This window comes from Felis catus, chromosome X, assembly GCF_018350175.1.
Source record: "Felis catus isolate Fca126 chromosome X, F.catus_Fca126_mat1.0, whole genome shotgun sequence".
In the NCBI taxonomy this organism is placed as follows: domain Eukaryota; kingdom Metazoa; phylum Chordata; class Mammalia; order Carnivora; family Felidae; genus Felis; species Felis catus.
The window spans coordinates 127,729,633-127,753,325 of record NC_058386.1 but is presented as its reverse complement, the minus strand read 5'-3'; the positions used below and the strand labels follow the sequence as shown (position 1 = coordinate 127,753,325).

General features: G+C 57.7%; 1 protein-coding gene across 1 annotated transcript; it reads left to right on the top strand.

The window, feature by feature from the left end:
* The first annotated feature begins 1,059 nt into the window (after window positions 1-1,059).
* Window positions 1,060-23,400, top strand: LOC101099434 (PI-PLC X domain-containing protein 1). Its single transcript, XM_004000235.6, is given in 8 exon segments — window positions 1,060-1,181; window positions 6,129-6,266; window positions 10,344-10,480; window positions 13,773-13,901; window positions 14,780-14,935; window positions 16,309-16,492; window positions 23,012-23,118; window positions 23,121-23,400. Coding segments are annotated over 7 exon segments (963 nt in total). The 5' UTR covers window positions 1,060-1,181; window positions 6,129-6,148; the 3' UTR covers window positions 23,253-23,400.
* Window positions 23,401-23,693: the final 293 nt, after the last annotated feature.

Genomic DNA, 23,693 nt, shown 5'->3' with positions numbered 1-23,693 from the left:
GAAGAAAGGAGGAGGGACGAGAAGGAGGGGGAGAGGAGAAGCGAGGAGGGGGGAGGGGAAGATGAGGGAGGCGAAGGGAGGGAGGGGGAAGGAGGGGAGGGGAGAAGAGAGGGCGGAGGGAGGAGGGGAAAGAAGGGGGAGGGTGGCAGGAGGAGGAGGCAGGGACCGCGGGGAGAGGGCGCGGAAAGAGACGCCGCTGGGCTGCTGGGCGGAGAGCCCCTGAGGCAGCGCCCTGCCTCCCGGCCCCAGTAGCCGGACAGCGCTGCGGCCGGAGGGCGCAGGGGGCAGTCGCGCGGGGTTCCGCTGCACACATTGGGCTGTCCTGTGCGCGCTCTGGGTCCCCGCTGGTCTCGGGCAGGCAGGGCAGAGCCCGCACAAGGCGCACGTGCAGAGCGCCCCGCGCCCAGGAACCGACGGGATGAGGCTCCGGGTCACCGGGGTCAGCGTCAGGGTGGGTGGGTCTGTAGGTGTGCATGTGCCCTGGAATGCGCCTCCGCTGACGCGGACGGAGGCCACACGCCCTGGCCCGGCCGGGACCGGGACAAGAGCCACTCAGGCCAGAGGGCCACACACTTCAGTAAAGGACGCGGTCGGTTTGCAGACCAACGTCCTCAGAGATCACAGGCGCCGAGGACATGAGGCCATTCAAGCTCTGATGAAAGTCCTGTTTGCTCTGGGCCTGGGGTCCAGAGTGACAGGAACAGACCGCAGCCAAAGCACGGCCAGGCTCTCAGGATGTCCTCCCATCCTGTCCCCTGACCCTGACCCCGTGGTCACACTCAGGATGCCTTCAGGGCGCCCTCCCTCCTAGTACTGACCCGGTGGTCATACTCAGGACACCCTCCTGTCCCTGACCGCTGACCCCGCGGGTCCCCTCAGGACACCTTCCCGTCCTCTGGAAGGGTCTGGACCCTGCAGGTGGGGCTGCCCAGGACGTGTGGGGCACTCCCCCCTCCCACCACGCCGTGCTCTCCCCGCACGGGTCCTGCTAGGACGTGGGGGATGCAGCCTGCGACCCGTGTGGGGTTGGGAGTGACTGTCTGGAGGCGGCCCCTCCTCCTCGCGGGGGCGGGGGTTCCCGGCGTCCAATGGCGAGGCCAGAGCATTTTAGGAAGTGCTTGACTCCGCGGCTGGGGGAGGGCGCCTCGCCGGAAAGTCAGCTGGCGAGTCTGCGGAGCGCGGTGAGTGCCTCCGGGCGAGTCGCGGGTCCCTGCGGGGACAGTGGGGACAGGTGGGGACGGGGGCGGGGGGTCCCGGTCTGGGGCTCGGGCGGGGCGCATCCTGGGCTCAGGCCTCGCCGGAAAGTCCGCTGGAGAGTCTGCGGCGCGCGGTGAGCGCCTCTGGGAGGGTTGCGGCTCCTGCGGGGACAGTGGGGACAGGTGGGGACAGCGGGGGGATCCCGGGCTGGGGCGGGGGAGGGGCACGGCACGTCCTCCGGACCGGACGGGAAGGGTTAGCAGGAGGGGCCGCCACAGGCTCGACTCCGGGCTCCGCGGCCGCGGGAACTCGCCGTGGTCAGCGCTGACCTGCTCCGGGGTGGTGAGGGCGGCAGATGCCGGTGCGTCCTCAGACCCTGCTCTGCCGCTGGCGTAGGACTTAGCGCCCCAGGTGTCATCGCGGGTCCTTGGGGCTGGGGCAGAGCCTGCGTGCGCGCAGGCGGGTCGGGGAGCGTTGGGGGCCCGTGAACGGGACAGAATGTCACGCGGGTTTGCCGGCGGCACGTCCGTCCTTTTATTCACCTAAGAGCTATTTCCTGAGTGTGACTGTCGCCAGCCACCACTTCCGGATGCACCGCGTGGACACGGAGCCACCTCCCCGAAGGCTCACGAGTGGGAGGCTGCTGTGTCTCACCTGCTTGGGCCGGGAGCCTGCAAACCTGCCCTCACCCGGGTTTTGTATAATCACCCCCCTCCTTCCCAGGGCACCCTGAGCCGTGCCTTGATGTGATCAGAGAGGGTGGAGGCCGTCCAGCTGTCGAGGGGCTGGGCTCGGGAGAGGACACGGGGTGCTGGTGCTCCCAGGACCTCTCCCAGGGGCTGGGCTCAGCGGAGGGGACCTGGGGTGTTGGTGCTCCCAGACCTCTCCCAGGGGCTGGGCTCGGCAGAGGGGACTCGGAGTGCTGGTACTCCCAGGACCTTCCCAGGGGCTGGGCTCACCGGAAAGGACTCCGGGTGCTGGGGATCCAAGACCTCTCCCAGGGGCTGGGCTCAGCAGAGGGGACTCGGGGTGCTGGGGCACCCAGGAGCTCTCCCAGGGGCTGGGCTCTGGAGAAGACTCGGGGTGCCGGGGTGCCCAAGATCTCTCCCAGGGGCTGGGCTCGGCAGAGGGGACTCGGGGTACTCGTGCTCCCAGACCCCTTCCAGGGGCTGGGCTCGGCGGAGGGGACTCGGGGTGCTGGGGATCCCAGACCCCTCCCAGGGGCTGGGCTTGGCGGAGGGGACTTGGAGTGCTGGTGCTCCCAGGACCTTCCCAGGGGCTGGGCTCTGGAGAGGACTCAGGGTGCCGGGGTGCCCAGGATCTCTCCCAGGGGCTGGGGTCGGTGGAGGGGACTCAGGGTGCTGAGGCCCCCAGGAGCTCTCCCAGGGGCTGGGGTCGACAGAGGGGACTTGGGGTGCTGGTGCTCCCAAACATCTCCCAGGGGCTGGGCTCGGCAGAGGGGACTCGGTGTGCTGGAGCCCCCAGGAGCTCTCCCAGGGGCTAGGCTCGGCGGAGGGGACTTGGGGTGCTGATGCTCCCAAACCTCTCCCAGGGCCTGGGGTCGGTGGAGGGGACTTGGGGTGCTTGGGCGCCCAGGATCTCTCCCAGGGGCTGGGCTTGGCAGAGGGGACTTGGGGTGCTGGTGCTCCCAGACCTCTCCCAGGGGCTGGGCTCGGCGGAGGGGACTTGGGGTGCTGATGCTCCCAAACCTCTCCCAGGGCCTGGGGTCGGTGGAGGGGACTTGGGGTGCTTGGGCGCCCAGGATCTCTCCCAGGGGCTGGGCTTGGCAGAGGGGACTTGGGGTGCTGGTGCTCCCAGACCTCTCCCAGGGGCTGGGCTCGGCGGAGGGGACTTGGGGTGCTGATGCTCCCAGACTTCTCCCAGGGGCTGGGGTCGGTGGAGGGGACTCGGGGTGCTGGGGCTCCCAGGATGTCTCTCAGGGGCTGGGCTTAGCGGAGGGGGCTCAGGGTGCTGGTGCTCCCAGGACCTTCCCAGGGGCTGGGCTCAGTGGAGGGGCTCGGGGTGCTGGGGATCCCAGACCTCTCCCAGGGGCTGGGCTTTGGAGAGACTCGGGGTGCCGGGTGCCCAGGATGTCTCCCAGGGGCTGGGGTCGGTGGAGGGGACTCGGGGTGCTGGGGCTCCCAGGATGTCTCCCAGGGGCTGGGCTTAGCGGAGGGGGCTCAGGGTGCTGGTGCTCCCAGGACCTCTCGCAGGGGCTAGGCTTGGCGGAGGGGACTGGGAGTGCTGGTGCTCCCAGGACCTTCCCCTGGGGCTGGGCTCCAGAGAGGACTCGGGGTGCTGGTGCTCCCACGACCTTCCCCAGGGGCTGGGCTCAGAGGAGGGGACTTGGGGGGCTGGGGCACTGAGGAGCTCTCCCAGGTGCGGGGGGCAGAGGCATCTCTTCAGGTGGACATTTCACGTCTACATGGAAACTGCCTTCACGCAGACAAACTAGTGCCCCGTTGGGCAGTTTCTCTGGAGTCTGCTGCTCCCATCAGCTGGTAGGAACCCTAATGCCCCAGGGGCACATTCTGGGGTGTGTTTCGTTACCTGTCAGCTGAAACTCACAGAGTGGTTTTCCTTGGAAGCAAATTGGTGAGCCCCTGGCAGATCTCAGGGTTCACCCAAGGCGCCTCTTCCTGGGGCCATTGAGACGTGGGCCCTGCTGGGATGGGACTGGGGAGGGCTCAGTTGGGTGTGATGAGGCACCCTGGGTGGCAGCTGGGAGAGGCATAGCCACAGCCCCTGCTCTGTGTGTCCTAGCTGGGGCTGACCACACTCCCAGATGAGGTCCAGCTGACACATATAGGGGTTCCTGAGGCTGGGGCTACACGGTCCCTGATCTGCCCACTTTCCAGACACCTGCATGGCCAGAGGGCAGGCGGTAGCCCATCTGCCCCTGGATGGCACAGTGCCTTGAGGAATGTCTCCTGTGTGCATAGGCCAGCCCCAGACCACCTGGATGCTTGCTGCCCCCGCAGGAGGGCCGGGGTCCCACACTCACTCCTGCAGGGACACTGATGGACTGGGTGTGAGCTGGGAGAGCCCTGGGACGCACCATGAGGGAAGATGGATGGCAGGGGTGCTAGCTCTAGGACCCTCTTATGGATGGGGGGGGGGTAGGGTTAGGGTTAGGGATTGGGCTTTTGTCTGCCGAGGCAGAATGAGAATCAATACTGTACTGTTGGCTGTTGGTGCACTCAACACAGTGTAGACAAGGAACAAATTTTTTCTAACCTCTTAGATTCTGGGACCAAGACCTGCAAATTAAAATGACAAAGAGGGGGGTGCCTGGGTGGCTCAGTCAGTTAAGCATCCGACTTCAGCTCAGGTCATGATCTCACAGTCTGTGAGTTCAAGCCCCCCGTCAAGCTCTGTGCTGACAGCTCAGAGCCTGGAGCTTGCTTCAGATTCTGTGTCTCCCTCTCTCTCTGCCCCTCCCCTGCTCATGCTCTGTCTCTCTCTGTATCAAAAATAAATAAAAACTTAAAAAAATATATTTTAAAATGGCAAAGAGGGGCCCCTATGTGGCTCAGTCGATTGAGCATCAGCTTATGTCACAATTTCCTGATTTGTGAGTTTGAGCCTCGCATCAGGCTCTGCGCTAACAGTGTGAATCCTGCTTGTGATTCTCCCTCTCTCTCTCTCTCTCTCTCTCAAAATAAATAAGTTAAATTAAGTTACAAATAAAATTAGATAAGATGACAACAGAGGGGAGCATCTGGCTGGCTCAGTCAGTGGAGCATGCCCTCTGGACCCCGGAGTCGTTGGTTCAAGCCCCATGTCGGGTGCACAGCTTACATTATAAATAAATAAATAAGTGAAATGACAGAAGACAGATGGACAGGGGACAGGGTTTATTCTGAATGTTTGTAGAGGCCTTCCCAGAAGAGGAGTGGACCCAGGGAAATAGTTGGATGTTAGGCCTTATCTGCCATTTCACCAAAGGTTGATGAATTTGTGTGGAATTGACAAGCCAGAGTGAAAGGGCTGGGGGTTGTAGGGACCCTAAATCCTGAGAAGGTAGCTGGCTGGGGGAGGCTAAGGGCAGGGTCAGTGTTACTCCTTGAGGCTAGTTGTGCAGACCTAAGGGGGGTGCCCTCCCCTTCTGGGTACAGGTGATGGAAGGGGACGGCTGCACAGAGAGAAATTTATACCTGCTTGCAGGGGAAGGTTAGGGTTAGGGTCAAGGTTAGGGTTAGACGAGGAGGGAGGAGAGTTTTTCTTGTTTCTGCTTTTCTTCAGTCTCCTTCTGCTCAAAATAACCCTTAGGGTGAAATGGCTTATTTCCAGGGAAGCCAAGTCTGACCCCCTCACTGTACATATAGAGTTTCCACGGCTGGGGACGTGCTGGGGGAAGGGGCCACGTGGGAATCTGGTGGCGGGTCACAGCTCAACCCAGGATGGGCTCCTGTCTTTGGGGGTCCTTTTTGGGCAGGCAATGTCCTGTGCCCACCTCGTCAGCTTATCTTGAGAGTAAATTACACCCCATGCGTGTTCATCACCTGGCAGATGCTGGGAAGACAGTGGCCAGGGCCGTAGGTTAAGGACCAGGAGACCTTCCCTCCTCTCCCCTAGCCCCAGACATCTCCCCATTGCTTCTAAGAGAGCGCTGGCTTCCATGGAAACAGATCTCAGATTCCCTGCACCACAGCCCAGCACCCCAACCCAGGGAGGCAGAGGGCAGCGTGTTGACCTGGGCCCCCAAGGCACCACCACCCCCAGGATTGAAGCCCTACACCCACAGACCTGGCCGACTGGCGTGTGAGCCCCTCTGTGCGGTGAGGGGGGTGGTGGTGGTGGAGGGATTAGCACAATACTGGAGCAGGGGGCACCAGCAGGGTGTAGGATGCACGCTTCGCCAGCGCCCCCCAGGAGAGTGGCTCTGGGCCCTTTGGTTTATGTCAGCAAAACTTTGTTTCCTTCCTCAGGTCGCACCGAGTGGCCCCTGATGGGTGGACAGGTAAGCGCTTCTGGCAACTTCCAGAGCTGCGGTACAAATGCAGACTGGATGTCGGCGTTGTGCCCCCTGCTCTGGGATGTGCCTCTGCACCACCTGTCCATCCCAGGTGAGGGCTTCTGCATCCCCCAGGGGCACGGCCGGCCATGGGGTGGGGCCTGAGTGCACAGAAACCGCAGGAACCATGCACACATGCACGCAATATAGGCACACACACGCACGCACACAACACAGACACTCATGCATGAACACACATGCACACAGTACAGGCACACACGCATGCACATAATACAGCACACATGCACGCACACACGTATGGACACAAGATAGACACACATACACATGCACACAGAAACAGGCACGCGTGTGCACACATGCACACGCATGTACACAGGCACGCATGCATGCACACAATACGGACACACATGCGTACGCACATGCACTTAAGACAGACACATGTGTACACATGCATGCACACAGTACAGGCACACACATATGCACACAATATGGACACACATGCATGCACACAATACAGGTACACACGTGCACACAATATAGGCACACGCACACAATACAGACATGCATGTGTGCACACACGCACACAATGCAGTCACACATATACACACACGTGCACACAATACAGACACACACGCATGGATGTGATTCAGACACACCCACGTACACATGATACAGGCACACATACACACACACACATGTACACACAGACACACCATATGCACACACGTGCACCAAATGACCGTCTTCCCTTCTCCATCTCCTTCATTTTGATGTGGCCCAGCAGGCACATGCACAGTCCCAGGGAGTGTGGCTGAGGGGAGATGTGATGGCATAGGGATTTGGGGTACTGCTCCCCCGCCAGTCTGTCCCTCTGTGTAGGGAACTCACTAGCCCTTCAACTGTAAGGACTGAGCACTGCATTCCTGCGGGGCACCTCGAGCTGCCAGCTGGCCGTGAGCCATCCCTATCACAGGACCTGTGGGACCCTAGGTCTGGTGCGGCCAGTGCAGCTGGCTGGCAGGTCAGGCCCAGTCGAAGAGGGCTGGGAGTGCAGGGGAGGGAGAGAGGGGCTGAGGGCAGAGGAGCAGCAGAGACAGAACCCCCCCTCTGGGGACAGAACCCTCCCCTCTGAGAACAGAATCCCCTCTCTGGGGACAGAACCCCCTCCCTGGGGACAGAACCCTCCCCTTTAGGAACAGAACCCTCCCTCTGGGGACAGAACCACCCCTCTGGGAACAGAACCCCCCTCTGGGGACAGAGCTCCCCCCTCTGGGAACAGAACCCCCCCCTCTGGGGACAGAACCCCCCCTCTGGGGACAGAACCCCCCCTCCTGGGGACAGAACCCCTCTCTCCGGGACACCTGCCAGGCCTGCGAGGGGCACGACCTGGTGACCCTGAGTCCTGCTGGGCTCCGTCTGGGCCCTTGCGGCTCCAGTGGCCCCAGAACCAGTGGCCGCCGCTCCCCAATGAGCATGTGGGCATTACTAGCCTTTTGTTCTTGCAAAAACGAAGGGCTGTAGTGGACCCACTCCGTGTCTCCACGTCCGTGCAAGTGCGGTATCTGGAGATCCTCCCTCAAAAATAAGCAGGTTTCTCACCTGGGTACATTTTTGTAGATTTTCAGATTGAGCCATGTTTTCACCCTGTCCTAGCGCTTTCCTTGGGGATTTTACGAAGACTTCTCAAAAACGTTTAAATCCTTGATTCGAATGCAGTTTCTCTTGATGGGGCAGGACCCAGTCTGGTTATTTCCCAGATGGCTGTCTGTTGTTTGTCAGCTGGACTCCCACAGTGGCCCGAGTCCCAACACCCGAATGACTTCACAGACGAGAGAGAGTCCCTGGGGGTCAGGCTGTGTCCCCGCTGGGCCCGAGGGGTGACCACACAAACCCGATTCTAGGCACTGACCAGTGCCTACAAATTCACATCCCGCATAGCCTCAGAACGGGGCCTTATGTGGAAATAGGGTGTTTGCCGATGTGAGTAAGTGAAGGATCTGAGATGAGCCCATCCTGGGTCAGGGTGGCCCTGACTCCAATGGCAGGTGTCCTTGTAGGAGACAGAAGGGGAGACACAGACACAGAGGAGAAGCCACGTGAAGACAGAGGCAGAGATGAGGAGGACGGGCCCACCAGCCCAGGGACCCCTGGAGCCCCAGAAGCTGGAAGAGGCAGGAAGGACCGTCTGCTGGAGCCTCTGGAGGGACTTTGGTCCTGCCCCCTTGGATCTCAGTGGTCCTGCCCTGCCTGAATATCAGACTTCTGGCCGCCAGAGCTGGGATACAATTAATTTTTGTTCTTTGAAGCCTCCCACTTTGTAAGGGAGCCACAAAAAACTCATAGCCAATACATAATAATTGCAGACAAATGCAAACGTGTAAGTTAAAAAAAATTACATTCTCTGTGACGTATATAGATTTGCCTGCAGTTTATAGTTCTATATTATAATATATATGTGAATCCGTTTACATATAGGGGTAATCCATTTTTATATATAAAGATATATACTATAAACGAAAAGAAGGCCCAACTGTACAACTTTTGATCTACGTTTTCACTTAGCATAATATTGTCTGCATTTTCTGTATCAGCAAATATGGAGCCGCAGTATCGTCTTACTGGCTGTGTGCCCTCCGCTGACATTCGTATAGGAGTGTATGTAAGTGAGGACTGTCACTGGGCGTGGGGACCGTCCACTTCCCCATCGCAAGCTTCTCCAGGCGCATCCTGAGTCTTGGACTCTTGACCAGGTGGTGGGAGGGGATCCCTCCCACTGCCCTCTGCCTTCATGTCATGCCCTATGGCCACGCCCCCGTCATCAGTGTCAGGAACCCCTGGCCACACCCACGTGCTCTAGGAGAGAGGTGTCACTGTGCTCTCACTCCCTGGTGATCACATCACAGGGTTTCCAGTTTGCCCTGGGGCCATTTTCCTTGTGGGAGGCGGTTTCCGGGTGGTTTCAGGGGATCTGCAGGGAACTCTTCTGGGACGAACAGCCACCAAGGGCCCAGGGCATGCCCTTCTTCAGGTCCGTCCCCTCCCCTCCCCTCCGTGCCCCGCAGAAGCAGGTGGCCTCTGGGGAGCCTGTGGGAGAGTAGCTCCCTTAGGGGTCAGATCCGGGGAGCGGGGGCAGCTGTGGGCGGTAGGGGACGCCCCAGCACCACAGGGGAAAGGGCCCCTAGTCCCCAAGGCGCCGTGTCCAGGTGGCTGTGAAAGTGTCCTGGGGCCACTGTAACAAAGGGCCACAATCTGTGTGGTTCCAAACAGCTGTGTGAACTCACAGGGCCAGAAATCTGCACGGATGTGACCTTTCAGTGCCCACAGGCCCGGCTCCTTCTGGAAGCCCCAGGGGGAATCCCTTTCTCTTTTCTCTGCTGCCTCCAGCCTCCGTCTTCTCCTTTCATACATTTGCGTTCGGGATTGTCCTCAGAAAGATTTCCTGGCACATTGCGACAGAGCAGGACGGCTTCGTTTTTCCAGCTAAGCCTGTAAACATCGTGGGTTCCGCCGGATGGGACACAGGGCCCAGGAACCTCTCCCGATCTGGGTGCTCACTGATTGTGTCCAGCGAGCAGATCGCCCCCGTATAACACCTTAGATGCGCAAAACTGCGTCCGTCTTTGAAGTCCGCGCTCTGATGCGTTGATCTGCGGAATCGGCAGCACCGGGTCTCAGCGATTCCAGCAGCTTCGCTTATTTATACGTATTTGTGCTTATTTACACGGACGTCCCTGTACAACATGCGAACGTTCGCACCCAGTAAACGTGCCCCTTTCTTCTTCAAGAGTTTCTGGAAAACCTTCACGGACGTCAGTGCGGACGGACATGGGGGTGTTTCTCCAGGTCAGGGGGGCACGTTGGTGGCTCTGCTGGATGAGGATCACTTGGCACAGGAAGGTCCCCGAAACCACGGGCGGTGTTCCCCGCGAGGAACCGCGTGGTGTCATGTGGCATCTCCTCTGTGTCTGTGTCTCTCCTCTTGTGTCCCTTAAAAGGACACCCAGGTTTAGGGCCACCCTGGTCCTAGACGACCCTGTCCCATCGGCAGGGTGGGCATGAGTTTGGGGCAGTACCCACCGCCGGGCACGGGGCGCCTGGTGGAGGGGGCTCACAGGGTGCCCGGCAGAGGGGGCTCCCGGGTGCAAAGTCCCCTCGGGTTTGCTTGCAGGGAGTCACGACACCATGACGTACTGCTTGGACAAGAAGTCGCCCATTGCACAGAGCCAGTCCCGGCTGCTGCAGCTGCTGGGCAAGGTCCTTCCCTGCATCACACGCCCCATCGTGCTCAAGTGGTCCACCACCCAGGTGAGGGGCACAGGGCCCTGGGGCCGGCTGATCAGTGCCATCTGCCGGGTGGGTGCCCTCCCTGGCAGGGGAAACACTATTGAAAACAGACGTCCGGCCAACCCAGCAGCCATAAACAACGCACGTCCCCATGTCTTTGTGAGGTGTTTTGCTGGCTGGAGGCAGGCCCTCACGGGATCCCACTTCAGAGCCCCCAGTCCCGGGGAACCTCCTCTGGGCTGTGCCGTTGTCCAGAGGCCTGTTTAGAGACGTGCACACGTTTGAAAAGGAGGAGAAAGAACCCACAATGACAGGTTTCTGCCCTGAATGCTCAGGGAGGGACAGGGAGGGGCCAGGTCCCCACATCCTGGGAGGGGTCAGTCTCCTGTCTGATTGGGGTTTGCTCAAACTCCCTGCAGGCCTCTGCTCCTGGGGGTCTGAGGGCATTGTGAGCACTGGGGTGGGGGGGTCGTCCTGGGGTAGGGTGTACATGGAGAGGAAGGTCCGGGTGACGTGCAGTCTGAGGGTGACCTGGGGCATCCCGGTGGGGGGTGGGGTGACCCACAGGGACCCGGTGGAGGGTGGGGAGAGCAGACCCAGGGTGACCCGTGGCATCCTGGTGGGGGATGGGGAGAGCAGACTCAGGGAGACCCAGGGCATCCTGGTGGGGGGGTGGGGTGACCTGGAGGGTCCCGGTGGGGGGTGGGGAGAGCAGACCCAGGGTGACCTGGGGCATCCCGGTGGGGGGGGGTGTGGACAGCAGACTCAGGATTGGGGGCAGGCAGCTGGCAGTATGGCCATCACCGCACAGTGTCAGTGAGGGAGGAGAGGCACGTGATGGTTCCAGGTTCTGGCAGCAACGCAGGACCCACCTGGAGAGCAGCCCAGCCCCCCACCGCCGTTTGTGGGGGTCTCAGGGGTCCGAATTCTCTGCTCCCTGGACGTGTGCATTGGAAACTCCGGGTTCCCAGAGGCCCCAGTCCCGGGCTCTGTGCTTTGTAATCGCTGCGCAGCAGGAATTCAAGTCACAAGGGCAGCAGGAATCCTTCTGGAGACCTGCCTGTCTGGAATGTGGAGAAACCAGATTCCCTACTTGTGTGAGGTGCTTGCACTGGCCAGCCTGAAATGTCACCACAGAGCCCTGCGGGAGGGGTCAGCGGGTTCTCTGCCGTCCCGGTGCTGGGGTCCCAAGATGCTGGGGTCCCACTGAGCTGGGTCCCCGCAGTGCTGGGGTCCTGGGTGGTTCTGGGTCCCATGGTGCTGGGGGCCTGTGATGCTGGGGTCCTGAGTGGTGATGGGTCCTGCGGTGCTGGGGTTTCATGATGCTGGGTCCCCACAGAGCTGGGTCCTCGTGGTGCTGAGTCCTACATGGTGGTGGGGTCCCGTGGTGCTAGGGTCCTGAGTAGTGATGGGTCCCAGCAGTACTGGGGTCCTGGGTGGTTATGGGTCCCATTGCTGGGGTCTCCGTGGTGCTGCAGTCTCGTGCTGCTGGGGTCCTGAGTGGTGATGGGTCCCAGTAGTGGTGGGGTCCTGGACGGTGCTGGGGTCCCACGGTGCTGGGGGCACACAGTGCTGGGGTCCTGGGTGCTGGGTCCCCACGGTTCTGGGGTCCCCACAGTGTTGGGTCTCTCAGTGCTGGTGTCTCATTGTGCTGGGGGCCTGTGATGCTGGGGTCCTGAATGGTGCTGGGTCCTGCGGTGCTGGGGTTTCATGGTGCTGGGTCCCCACAGAGCTGGGTCCTACATGGTGGTGGGGTCCCGTGGTGCTAGGGTCCTGAGTGGTGATTGGTCCCAGCAGTGCTGGGGTCCTGGACAGTGCTGGGTCCCCACAGTGCTGGGTCTCTCAGTGCTGGGGTCTCCTTGTGCTGGGCCCTACAGTGCTGGGGTCTCATGGTGCTGGGTCCCCGTGGTGCTGGGGTCTCATGGTGCAGGGGGCCATGAGGAGGTCTGGGTGGGGGTATGCTGTTGTAAAGTCTGGGTGCCTCCAGGGAATCGGCTGAGGAAATAACCAGAACTGCTTGTTCATAAGCACCGGCCACAGGAAAGCATATGGGGTGCATCCACAGCCGGGAAGGTGTGCACACCCTGAGTTTGCTGCAGAACGCCGCATGTCACACGGTGTCATCGCTAATGCACACCGTTCAGGGAAGAAGCACCAGGGAGGGCATCATGTTAAGTTTGTAGCTCACACACTGAGGGGAAGGGGCAGGAACGCCCCATCCAGCTCCAGGGAGATTCTCGGCCGCAGCCCCCCTGTTGCGTCCCCAGGTGTAGGCAGGGATCCGCCCTGGGCGGTCAGACCGCGCGTGAGTCGTGTGACGACCTCCTCAGATCCCGCGGCTTTACTAATACTGACACGGCGAGCACCTAGTTTACGTTCTGAAAAGACACCATATGCATCTGAAGGGGTGTTTTACGGGAGAAAATGTTCACTTCTCAGTCCTGTCCATCCACGACCTCAGCCCACCTGAGGCACAAGCCTGTGCCCCGGGGGGTAGCCAGCTGGGTGCTTTCCTCTGCCCGGAGTCTGCTCCTGCAGAGAGCTTGGGATCCCTGAGCGAGGGCCGACCTGGGCGTCAAGGCCCCTTGCAGGTGGTTCTGCACGGTGGGGGGAGAGGGGGGCGCACCTGGCTGGACCTCGCCCCCCCCCACACACAGTAGGGGACACTAAAGCCTCTAGGTAGCCTCCTGAACCCGAGTGCTGCATGTTTCCACAGGGCGGCTCACAGGAGGGACCCTGGCTCCCTGCAGGGCCGCAAGGATGTACAAATTACTTAACTCTCGCTTTTTCCATTGTCACGTTGTGTGGGAGGGTACGGCCTTTCCCTCCTTTACCCTCTCTGGATTGGATTCCTTCCTGCCTGTCCCCCTGCTGTTTGTGGCGTGGGGACGGTGCCCACCTCCGCTGACCCTCCTCTGCGCGTCCTGACCGCCAAGGGTGCAGGTGCGGCCCTGGGGGCCTGGCTCAGGGCTGCTGAGGCCCAGAGAGCGTTCCTTCCCGGTGCCCGCCCCAGGCGAGGGGGAGAAGGGACCCTGCAGGGCAGCGCCGAGGGGGCGTGGACGGCAGGACAGGGCTTCCCCAGGCTCCGTCTGTGGCTCACCGTGGCCAGTGTCACTCGAAAGCATGTGCCCGAGTGCCAGGCGTGCGCGGCTTCCGGACCGCAGCCGGCACCTAGAACAGCTCTTGATTCGACTTCAGACAGCGTGGCCCAGAGGGGGGCATCTCCGGCCGGACCGTGAGCCCTGGACGGGGGCAGTGAGCCGAGGCAGGAGCCCCATGGCCCCCAGCAGCGACGACGGAGCTCTGTCCACAGGTGCTGGGTGTCACGGAGCAGCTGGACGCCGGGGTGCGGTACCTGGACCTGCGGGTCGCGCACATGCCGGAGGGTTCGGAGAAGAACCTGCACTTCGTGCACATGGTGTACACGACTGCGCTGGTGGAGGTGCAGGGGGAGGGGGGGATGGTGTACTCGACTGCGATGGTGGAGGTGTGGGGGGTGCAGGGGGTCACGGGGTTGAGGAGGGGTGCGCGGGGGAAGGGGGAGGAGGAGGAATGCGAGGTCGCCAAGGGGCGGCGGGCGGCTGGCGCAGGGAGGGGCTGGGGTGCTGGAGGGCTGTAGCAGGGAGGACTGCACGCGGTGATGCGCATCCTTGTGGGGTCCAGCAGTCCAGAGGTTACGACTCTTGACCTCCTGGGTTTTGCAAACCTGGGGCCGCTTGCCTTCCTGCCTTTGGTTGGGGCCTGGGGCGTCTTGCACTGTCTCCTCCGCCACAACCAGAGTGGCTCTGAAGTCCGAATATGAGGAGTCACCGTCCCGCTCAGCCTGACTCCCCCCTGCCATCCAGGACGCCTGGGGCTGGGTGACACCATTCCGGGACCTCACTCCACATGCCACTTGCCGGGCTTTGCATGTTCCCTGCACTTGCAGACTTCACACCTTTGCACACACGGTGCCCTGTGCAGTGAGGGTGCACACACATGGCCACACACACACACACACACACACACCCCTCCCTGTTCAGTGAGCATGCACACACGTGGCCACACACACACACACACGGACACACACACTCCTGTGCAGTGAGAGTGCACACACGTGGCCACACACACACACAGGCGTATGCTTCTCCCCGAGCATAATGGCTGGCGGCCCGACGGTTGTTGGTGAGGCTGCATTGGCTGGCTATTTGTTGGCCCAGGACCCAGGCCCGTTTGCCCAGTGGGTTCTGTTTGCGGAAGGCCCTTGGGCCTGTGGGAGTGTCCTCAGCTTCCTGGCCCCTCTCAGGATGGTCCGACTGAGCTCCTCTCTCTCCTGCACAGGACACCCTCAAGGAGATCTCAGAGTGGCTGGAGAGCCACCCCCAGGAGGTGGTCATCCTGGCCTGCAGGGACTTCGATGGCCTGACGGACAACCTGCATGAGTACCTAGTGGCCTGTATCAACAACATCTTTGGGGACATGCTGTGTCCCCGAGGGGTAGGAAGGGCCCCTTTGGCGCAGGTGGGGGGCAGGAGTACGATTCATCAACAACATCCTTGGGGACACGAAGGACTCCTTTGGCGCAGGTGGGGGGCAGGAGTATGATTGTAGACTCCCCTGCGTGCTTGGTTCTGCTGTGCATGATGGTGAGATAATTCCGGTGCTGGGGGTGGGGGTGCTGCTGGAGTGCTCTCTGTGATGCGCCCAAGGAGAAAGACCACTGCCCACCCCCCACCCACAGTGTGCCCTGGCACCACTGTGCCACATACACAACCTGGGAGTGCGAGATCCAGGCGGGGACGAGGCTGGGAGTCTGAGGTCCAGGCAGGGCTGAGGCCTGTCTCCTGGGCAAGTAGACCCGTCTTCCCCCGTGTCCTCACGTGGTTGTCCCTCTGTGCATGTCTGTGTCTTTATCCGCCCTTCTCCAGTCCTATTGGATCAGGGCTCATCCTAATGATCTGATTGTACCTCCGTTATCTACTTCAAGACCCCACCTCCAAATACAGTCACGTTCTGGGGTATCGGGGTGAGGACTTCAACTTAAGAATTCAGAGGGGACACAGTTGAGCCCACAACACACCTGGTCTTTGTGATCCAGATAATTGGTGCCATTTCCTGGCGATGGCTGGAGTGACCCTCCCTGGGTCTCTGGGAAGCTGAAAAGTTAACTCCATATCCATTTGGGTCCATTTTACATCACTTTGTTGGGCGTTTCTCCAAGTTCGTCCTATGAGCCTGGTCTGGGGCCAAAACAAGACAGTGGGGCTGCTGTGACCCAGGGCAGCCAGGTGTTTGGGGCTTCTGAGGGAAGGTGGAAGGAGCAGCTGTTAGGGGACAGACCACCAGGCTGAGTCTCCAGAGGGAACGTCACAGAGGGGAGACGGAAGAGGGTGGGAGGTCCACGTACAAAATCACTGGTCCTTCGAGCACTGGTCCTTGTAGTAACATGTGCTTGACCTTCCTGACACACCTGGCTATTCGAGGGGCGTGGCCTCTGGGGGGTCAGCGTGAGCTCAGGGTGCTGTTAGTAACACTTTTGTCTGGGTCCCCGATATTCCAGAGGCCAAGGAGCAGTTGTAGATGCTGCCTGCCCCCCCCTCATGTCCCTACTACAGGCACCCCAATGATGCCACATCCCTGCGTCTCTCAGACACCCTGATAACCGACCACCGTTGCTCTCAGACACCCCGATCCTCCACCATCAGTGTCTCTCACACTCCCCGATCCTCCACCATCAGTCTCTCTCACCCCACTCTCCACCATCAGGTCTCTAACCCTAACCCTCTCACACACCCGATCCTCCATCATCAGTCTCTCACACTCCCCGACCAGTCTCTCTCAGGTACCCGCTACTCCTTCTTCCTCTCCAGGAGGTGCTGACATTGAACCAGCTGTGGACACGCGGCCAGCAGGTCATTCTGTCCTACGAGGAGGCGAGTGTCGTGAGCCGGCACAGGGAGCTGTGGCCTGGGATCCCCTACTGGTGGGGGGACCAGGTGAAACCCCAGGAGCTCATCCACTATCTGGAGCACATGAAGAGGTGTGGCCGCCCAGGTGAGCAGTGTGGGTCGGTCACATGTGGCACCTGCAGGGCTCACACACACGTTATCGCTCACAGGTTTGCTTTCGGCTCTTAGGGAAGAACTTTAGAAGTCATGTAGCGTGTGTGTGTGTGTGTGCGCGTAACATATATGGACACGTGTGTAGCTGTGTGCGCATGTGTCTGTACGTGGGTACGTGTACATGTGTACACAGATGCACAGATGCACAGAGGTACAGATAAGTCCATACACACGATGCGGTTTGAAGTGTTGGGGTTCTGAGCCGATGGCCAAGAAAGAAAGGATTGTTGCGCTGTCTTGGGTGCAAACAGGTGCTTTTATTACAGCGCGGGGACAGGACTGTGGGCAGAACGAGGTTGTGAGCAGTGACTGATACTTGGGAGGTGGGGGAGGTGAAGGGAAGGAAGTTCCAGAAGGACTTTCATATGCTAACGAGGACTCCGGAGGCTGGAGGCCTGGCTATTGTCAAGCTAAGGTCATTTCCCCTCTAGCAACGCAAGAACTTTAAGAGGGTAGGGAGTTGCTGGAGAGATGTTTCACTCTGAGGGTGTCAAGAGTTCGCCAATGGCCGCAGGTTATAAGGACATTTATAATATGCATCTCTGCCTTTGTTTCCCACATCTTTCCCCCCTGAACAATGTTGACATTTAAATCTTTGGGTTTTTTTTTAAAATTTTTTAAACGTTTATTTATTTTTGAGACCGAGAAAGACAGAACATGAATGGGGGAGGGTCAGAAGGAGGGAGACACAGAATCCAAAACAGACTCCAGTCTCTGAGCTGTCAGCACGGAGCCCGACGCGGGGCTCAAACTCACGGACCGCGAGATCATGACCTGAACCGAAGTCTGATGCTTAACCGACTGAGCCACCCAGGGGCCCTGACACTTAAATCTTTAAGGTCGCTGAGGCAGGAAGGTCTCCTTTCTGTAACTTCTTCCTGCTGGGTAGGGGCATAGAGATGTCCCCACTTGTGGGTCCGCATTGGTCAGCTGGGGTATTTATGTTAGGAGTTACAAAGGCAGGGCAGCCGGTCCACGGCAGACAACATAGGCGAACCTCCTTGAGTACAAGGGGATCGTCTGTTGGCTGGAAGTTACGGCAGTGATGGAGTCTTGGCACCAGGCAGGGAGCCAGCGGAAAAGACAACAAAATACTTTACTCTTATTATGAGAAAAACAGCCTTCGAGGGGCGCCTGGGTGGCTCAGTTGAGCGTCCAACTCTTGATTTCAGCTCAGGTTTGTAAGATTGAGACCCGTGTTGGGATTCTCAGTCTCTCTCCCTGTGTCCCCTCCCCCAACTCTCTCTCTCAATCTAGAGGTAAAAATAAAAACAAACAAAACCCCCAAAAAACTAAAAAAATAAAAAATAGTATCTACAAAGACATGTTGTTGAAACATAATTTTTCCCTACAATTACCCTCATTTGGAGAAGTAGCCACGTCAAGACTCATCTGTTTGTAAACCGAATCCAGTGCTAATAAACTTGGCCTAATTATTTACATAACCTCAGCAGGAATAGTGATAAGCCATACAGATTTTTCAAAATTTGCTTTGCTGGAACTTTTCGTAAGGAATCTCTCAACTGAACCATGCATAGCCTCTCCAGGCCAGAAGCCAAGCCAAGTACTTCCGTCAGACCTGCCTGCTGTACCTGTAGAATGGGGCCAACTCCTCGTCACGAGGTCCCCAAATATCCTGAGGTTCCTGCACCTGCCAGGAAGTGACCTGTACTCGCCTGGTGAGGCTGCTGGGAGCTCTGTGAGCAGGTACCTGGCCAACATTTCCAAGGGGCTTGATGGCTCCGTGTTTCATAAAGTCAACCTTAGTTCCTTAGAGCTGTCTGGTCATATGTGAGTCTACACAGGTCACTCGCAAATAGGACATTCCGGTCAAAGCCTTGGTAAAATAACCAACGGTCCCAATGGCGTCCTGTGACAAGAACGGGTTCTTATCGAACTTATGTAAATGATTCTAATTGCCAGGAAAGAAAGAAGACTCACTGAGGGTTTGTGAATTTCAGAGGGTTCAGGGAGAGAGAAAAGTTAGAAGCTTTAGTCTGTTCACAAATTAAAACTTTATCATATTCCTGTAACTCATAGATCTCTCAAGAGAAAGTTTCCTTAATCTGGAAAAGCAAAAATTTTTGGTTAGTTGTGGGAATTTTTACCAATTTCAGTTTTAGGATTTTACCCATGTCAAAAACCTGTATTTGTCAAAAGCCTTTTTACGAATTCCCTTGCAGATGAAACCCATTGTCACAAGAGAATAATGATAAATGAGGAAAGACTCAGAAATGGACACGGTTAAAGATCTGGTGAGAGATTACAACGTAGCTGGCAGGGAAATTCGGCTATTTCTGTGACACAGAACACGTCAGTAATCAGAATATCAAGCGATGGCCTCATAACAAAACGTTAAAACTTTAGGAATTTTGGGGCGCCTAGGTGGCTAAGTCATTTCAGTCGGATGAGTGTCAACTCTTGATTTCGACCCTCCCCTGCTCAAGCTCGCTGGTGCAAAAAGAAAATAAACTTAAAAAAAAAAAACACTTTAGGAATTGCATAGTCTCCAGAATAGTTCTAGCATTTGCCCTAAGACCTATTATTTGTTTAATGATGCTTCCTGAGTCACCTAATGTACCAAAGAAGCAAATCTAATTGGTCAAAAATACTTTATTTACAATTTAAATCTTGGGGAAGTTTGTTTAAAAAGACTTAAAGAAGTTACAAAGCACACGCCTGAATAGGATTACCTACCATCACAAAGTTATTTATTTAACCAAGGAGGCAATAAAAGATTCCAAAGGCAAGTGTGTAGGGTTATACAGTTATTAGCAAAACTTAGCTCTTTTAACACTGAGATTTAAGTAATCAAAGACCTGATAAACAGAAAATGTAGAAACTGGCTTTCTTAGCAGGTAACACAGAAAAAAAAAAAAAAAAAACCTTTGTTTACATGTTCTTATCAAAAGCAGGCTAACAATAAAAAAAAAGTCCTTTTTTATAACAGAGAAATCAGAATTTCAAACTTATACCAGTGTACTTTTAAAATCCACTCATGGGGCACCAGGGTGGCTCAGTTGGTTGAGAATCCAACTCTTGGTTTCAACTCAGGTCATGATCTCACAGTTTGTGAGTTTGAGCCCCACATTGGGCTCTGCACTGACAGTGTGGAGCGTCTCTCTCTCTCTCTCTCAAAATAGATAAACATAAAAAAATCCATTCATTTCAACTTTAGTCCTGACCACATACAAAATTCCTTTCCAAAGATATCCCTTCATAAACCTACACCTTTTTTTTCATCCAGTGTTGTTTCCCTTATTTCCATCAAGGTTAATTACATTTAGCAGCATTTTCAAAAATGTTTATTTATTTTTGAGAAGGACTGTGAGTGGGGGGAGGGACAGAGAGAGAGGAAGATAGAGGGTGTGAAGCCAGCTGCAGGCTCTGTGCTGAGAGCAGTGAGCCCAATGTGGGGCTTGAACCCACGAACCACGCGATCATGACCTGAGCAGAAGCCAGACGCTTAACCGACTAAGCCACCCGGGTGCCCCATTTAGCAGAATTTTTCGTGTTAGAAACCTTAGTCTCCAGTGGAAATTAACTGGTAACCATTTGTAAACTGTTAAGCCAGAAGTCTCTAGATGGTAGATTTATGAATCTAAAATTTAAAGCACAAATTAAATGAAAAAATTTAAGCACAAAGCATGTTTTCCAGCAGATTTAAATGCCCTTAGTTCCTCTGCAATAAAAAGCCGAAAAACCACAAACCTACGTTCAGTAATCAATCCATGCTTCAGTGCCACGTCCTATTAGGGAAAGGTCTGGATGTCCAAGGAATTCAGTCCAATTTGTCATCGCAGCAAAGCTTTAAAGGTCTCAGGTCACTACAGACTTTGAAAGCTATCTTAACAAGCACGCGTGAAAACTGAGACAAAAATCAAGCATCATTTTAAGTCGTCTTTTTGCTGACCAGTTGCGACAGAGAGAACTCGACCTGACCTCACCTTTAGTGAGCCCGAATAGAATAGCAGCGTGGTATTTAAGGCTCATGAGTCTAAAAAGACAGGTGCATCTTAAGTAAACCGACAAATTTAAATTAGTTTAAATACCGAATTACTTTCCGTTTGTGTCCATTTGAAAGTCAGTCAGCTTGTTCCCCACTGTCAGTTTTTCGGGGATGCGGGCAGGGATCTCTGAAGTGGGCGCTCTGAGTCCGGGGCTGGTGTTTGCTCCTTGCGAGAGGGGAGGGGGAGCCCGGGCTCCGAGCTGGGCCAGGAACTGGGCCAGGAACCGGTGGTGGGCAGGAACTGGACCACCCAAGGTGGTGCAAAATAAGGAGGAGAGGCAAAAGAGGAGAGACACCCCAGAAGGCAGAGAAAGGGCTTCCCGATGGATTCTAAGCCTCGTAGGCTCAGACAGATGAGCAGACACCGTGGGGTTTTCCACCACAGTGGACGCATGCTGTTTTCACAGCTGCTTGGGAACATTCCAGAAAGTCCCCGTCCCGAGGCAGACTAACCACAGCTGGCTCCGATGATCGCGGCCGTTAGCCCGGGAAATGACTTCGGGAGAAGCCCCTGCATCTATTTGACGAGGAGCAGACAGGGTCAGCGTCCCCTTTGCTAGGACGGCCTGGGTGCCATCGGGAGGACGCCTGTCTACATAATTATCGCAAGGGAGTTTGCTGGCCTGGGCCAGACACATCCTGCCAGAGCCGCTTAGGTCCGGGCTGATGTGGAAAATGTTGGGGTTCGGAGACGGCAGCCCAGCAAGCATTCTCGAGACGTTTTTGGTGCAACAGGTGGCTTTATTAAAGCGCAGGGACCGGGCCGTGGGTGGGAAGTGCTGCTCTGGGATTGAGGAGAGGCTGGTGAGCTGGGGGAGGTGAGGTCAAGGGAAGCGCCCAGAAGGACTTTCATATGCTAAGGAAGATCAGGGATCCTCAGGGATCCTGGAGGCCCAGCTGGCGGCTGGCGTCTGGCTACCGGTGTTTTTCCCTCTAGCGAAGCCTGAACGTTAGGACAGAGGAAGTTCCCGGAGAAATCCCGGACTCAGCGACCTCTGTCCAGTGATCGTCAGTGGGCTGCAGGTTGTAAGAAATTCCATTGTGTCTGCGTTTCCTTTTTGCTTTAATTCCCCACGTCACATACACACGCGCATACGCACATCCATGAGACATCTATGTGTGTGTACGTACGTGTACACACACCTGTGGTATCGGTAGCGAGGTGCGGAGACTCGGGTCTACAGCCTGCCCCAGCTCTGCTCTGCAGGTGTGCGACACGCGTCGTGAGCAGTGTGCTGTGCTCGCTCCCACACGCGTGGTACAGACTCCCACACGTGCTGCACACGCACCCACGCGGGCGGTGCCCGACCCACATGCGCTCCACAAGCATCCACACGCACTCACACGCTCTACATGCACCCCACGAGGTCTACACGCACCCACACGCTCTCCACACGCACCCACATGCGTTCCACACGCACCCACATGAGGTCTACACGCACCCACACACGCTCCACACGCATCCAAACGCGCTCTACACGCACCCACACATCCTCTACACGCACCCACGCATGCTCTAAATGCACCCACACGTTCTACACGCACCCACACGCGCTCTACACACACACAGGCTCCACACACACACACACACACACACGCTCCCCACGCACCCACACACTCCGAGCATGCCTCCTGCTCGCACTGTCACGCCTCTGTGTGCTCACAAACCTGTTTCAGAAGCCATGTTGTAACCCGAGAGACGGACATAAGGCCCGGCCCCAAGGCCACCCGAGAAGCAGGTTGTGACGTGGTATCTCGCGCTCTCGTGTTTCTCCGGTTGACAAGCGTGCACTCTGAGGGTTAGAAGGAAAACCGTCGGGGAGACACCAAAAGTCTGACCGTGGCCGCCTGCCAACTCGCCTGTGGTGGGGTGGGGGGCTCTCAGACCTTTGTCCAGGGGTTCCCAACCACACAGGTGCTGAGCCCCTCCCAGAGATTCTGCGATGTGTCTGAGGATTCTGGGCCACCCCCCCCCCCGAAATCTACTGGCTGACACGCGGTGTGTGAGTGTCCATTTGCCGCTGTGACAAATAGTGGTTATTGTGTCCACCACACGGGTGGGACGTGCACGTTGCTGGGGACATTATTCCATCCAGCACGTGGGACATCTCTGGGGACATTAGTATGTCCGCCGCTCAGGGTCAAGGGGTGGACGTCTGTGGGGACATTAGTGTGTCCGTCATGTGGGGGGTCGGGGCATGGTCATCTCTGGGGACGTTATTCCGTCCACCTCATGGGAATTAAGACATGCACGTCCCTGCAGACATTATCTGTCCCCATGCTGGGTGGCAGGAGTCTGGCACTGATGTGGACACATGTGTCCCTGCCGTTGGAACCCTAATCTGCACGCAGCTCTGAGAGTCTGTGCTCAGAAGTGTGTGGACACAAGGGCCGGGGGAGCCTGACTGCCATGGCACCAGCTTCCTCTCCTTCCTGTTCCAGGCGGGCTGTTCGTGGCGGGCATCAACCTGACAGAGAACCTGACGTACATCCTGGCGCACCCGTCCGAGTCCTTGGAGAAGATGACGCTCCCCAACCTGCCGTACCTGCGCGCGCGTGGGTGCGCGAGCAGTGCCCTGGGCCGGGCGTGCGGTGCACCAACATCATCGCGGGGGACTTCATCAGGGTGGACACGTTTGTCAGCGATGTCATCAGGCTCAATGACAAGCTGCTGCGATGCTGACACGGAGCACGGGCGCAGGTGGGGGGGGCATGCGGGGCAGGGTCCACCTTCCCCCATCCACGGAGCGCCCCCCGTGGGTGACACCCAGCCTCACGGCTCCTGGGGGCGGGAGTGGAAAGCACACACTGGTGATCAGCCGAGACGTGTGGTCGAATCCTCAGAGGAAGAAGGACCCGGAACCTGGGATCTGCTTCTTCAGGTTTCGCTGCAGCCGTGGCTTCCGTGGATGGGTGCCGTGGCTGCTGTGGGTGGGTGCCGTGGCTGCCGTGGGGCATCCCCTCGCCTGGGGCTGTGGCAGCAGCAGGATGACGTATGACACTTTCCCAGAGCTGCATAAAGCCCAAAAGTACCGCGTCTGTGGGGTAGGACCGGGCATGTCCGATCCACGGAGAAAACCACTAAAACGGGGAAGAGATACTGTGGTTTCCGATGAAACCACCG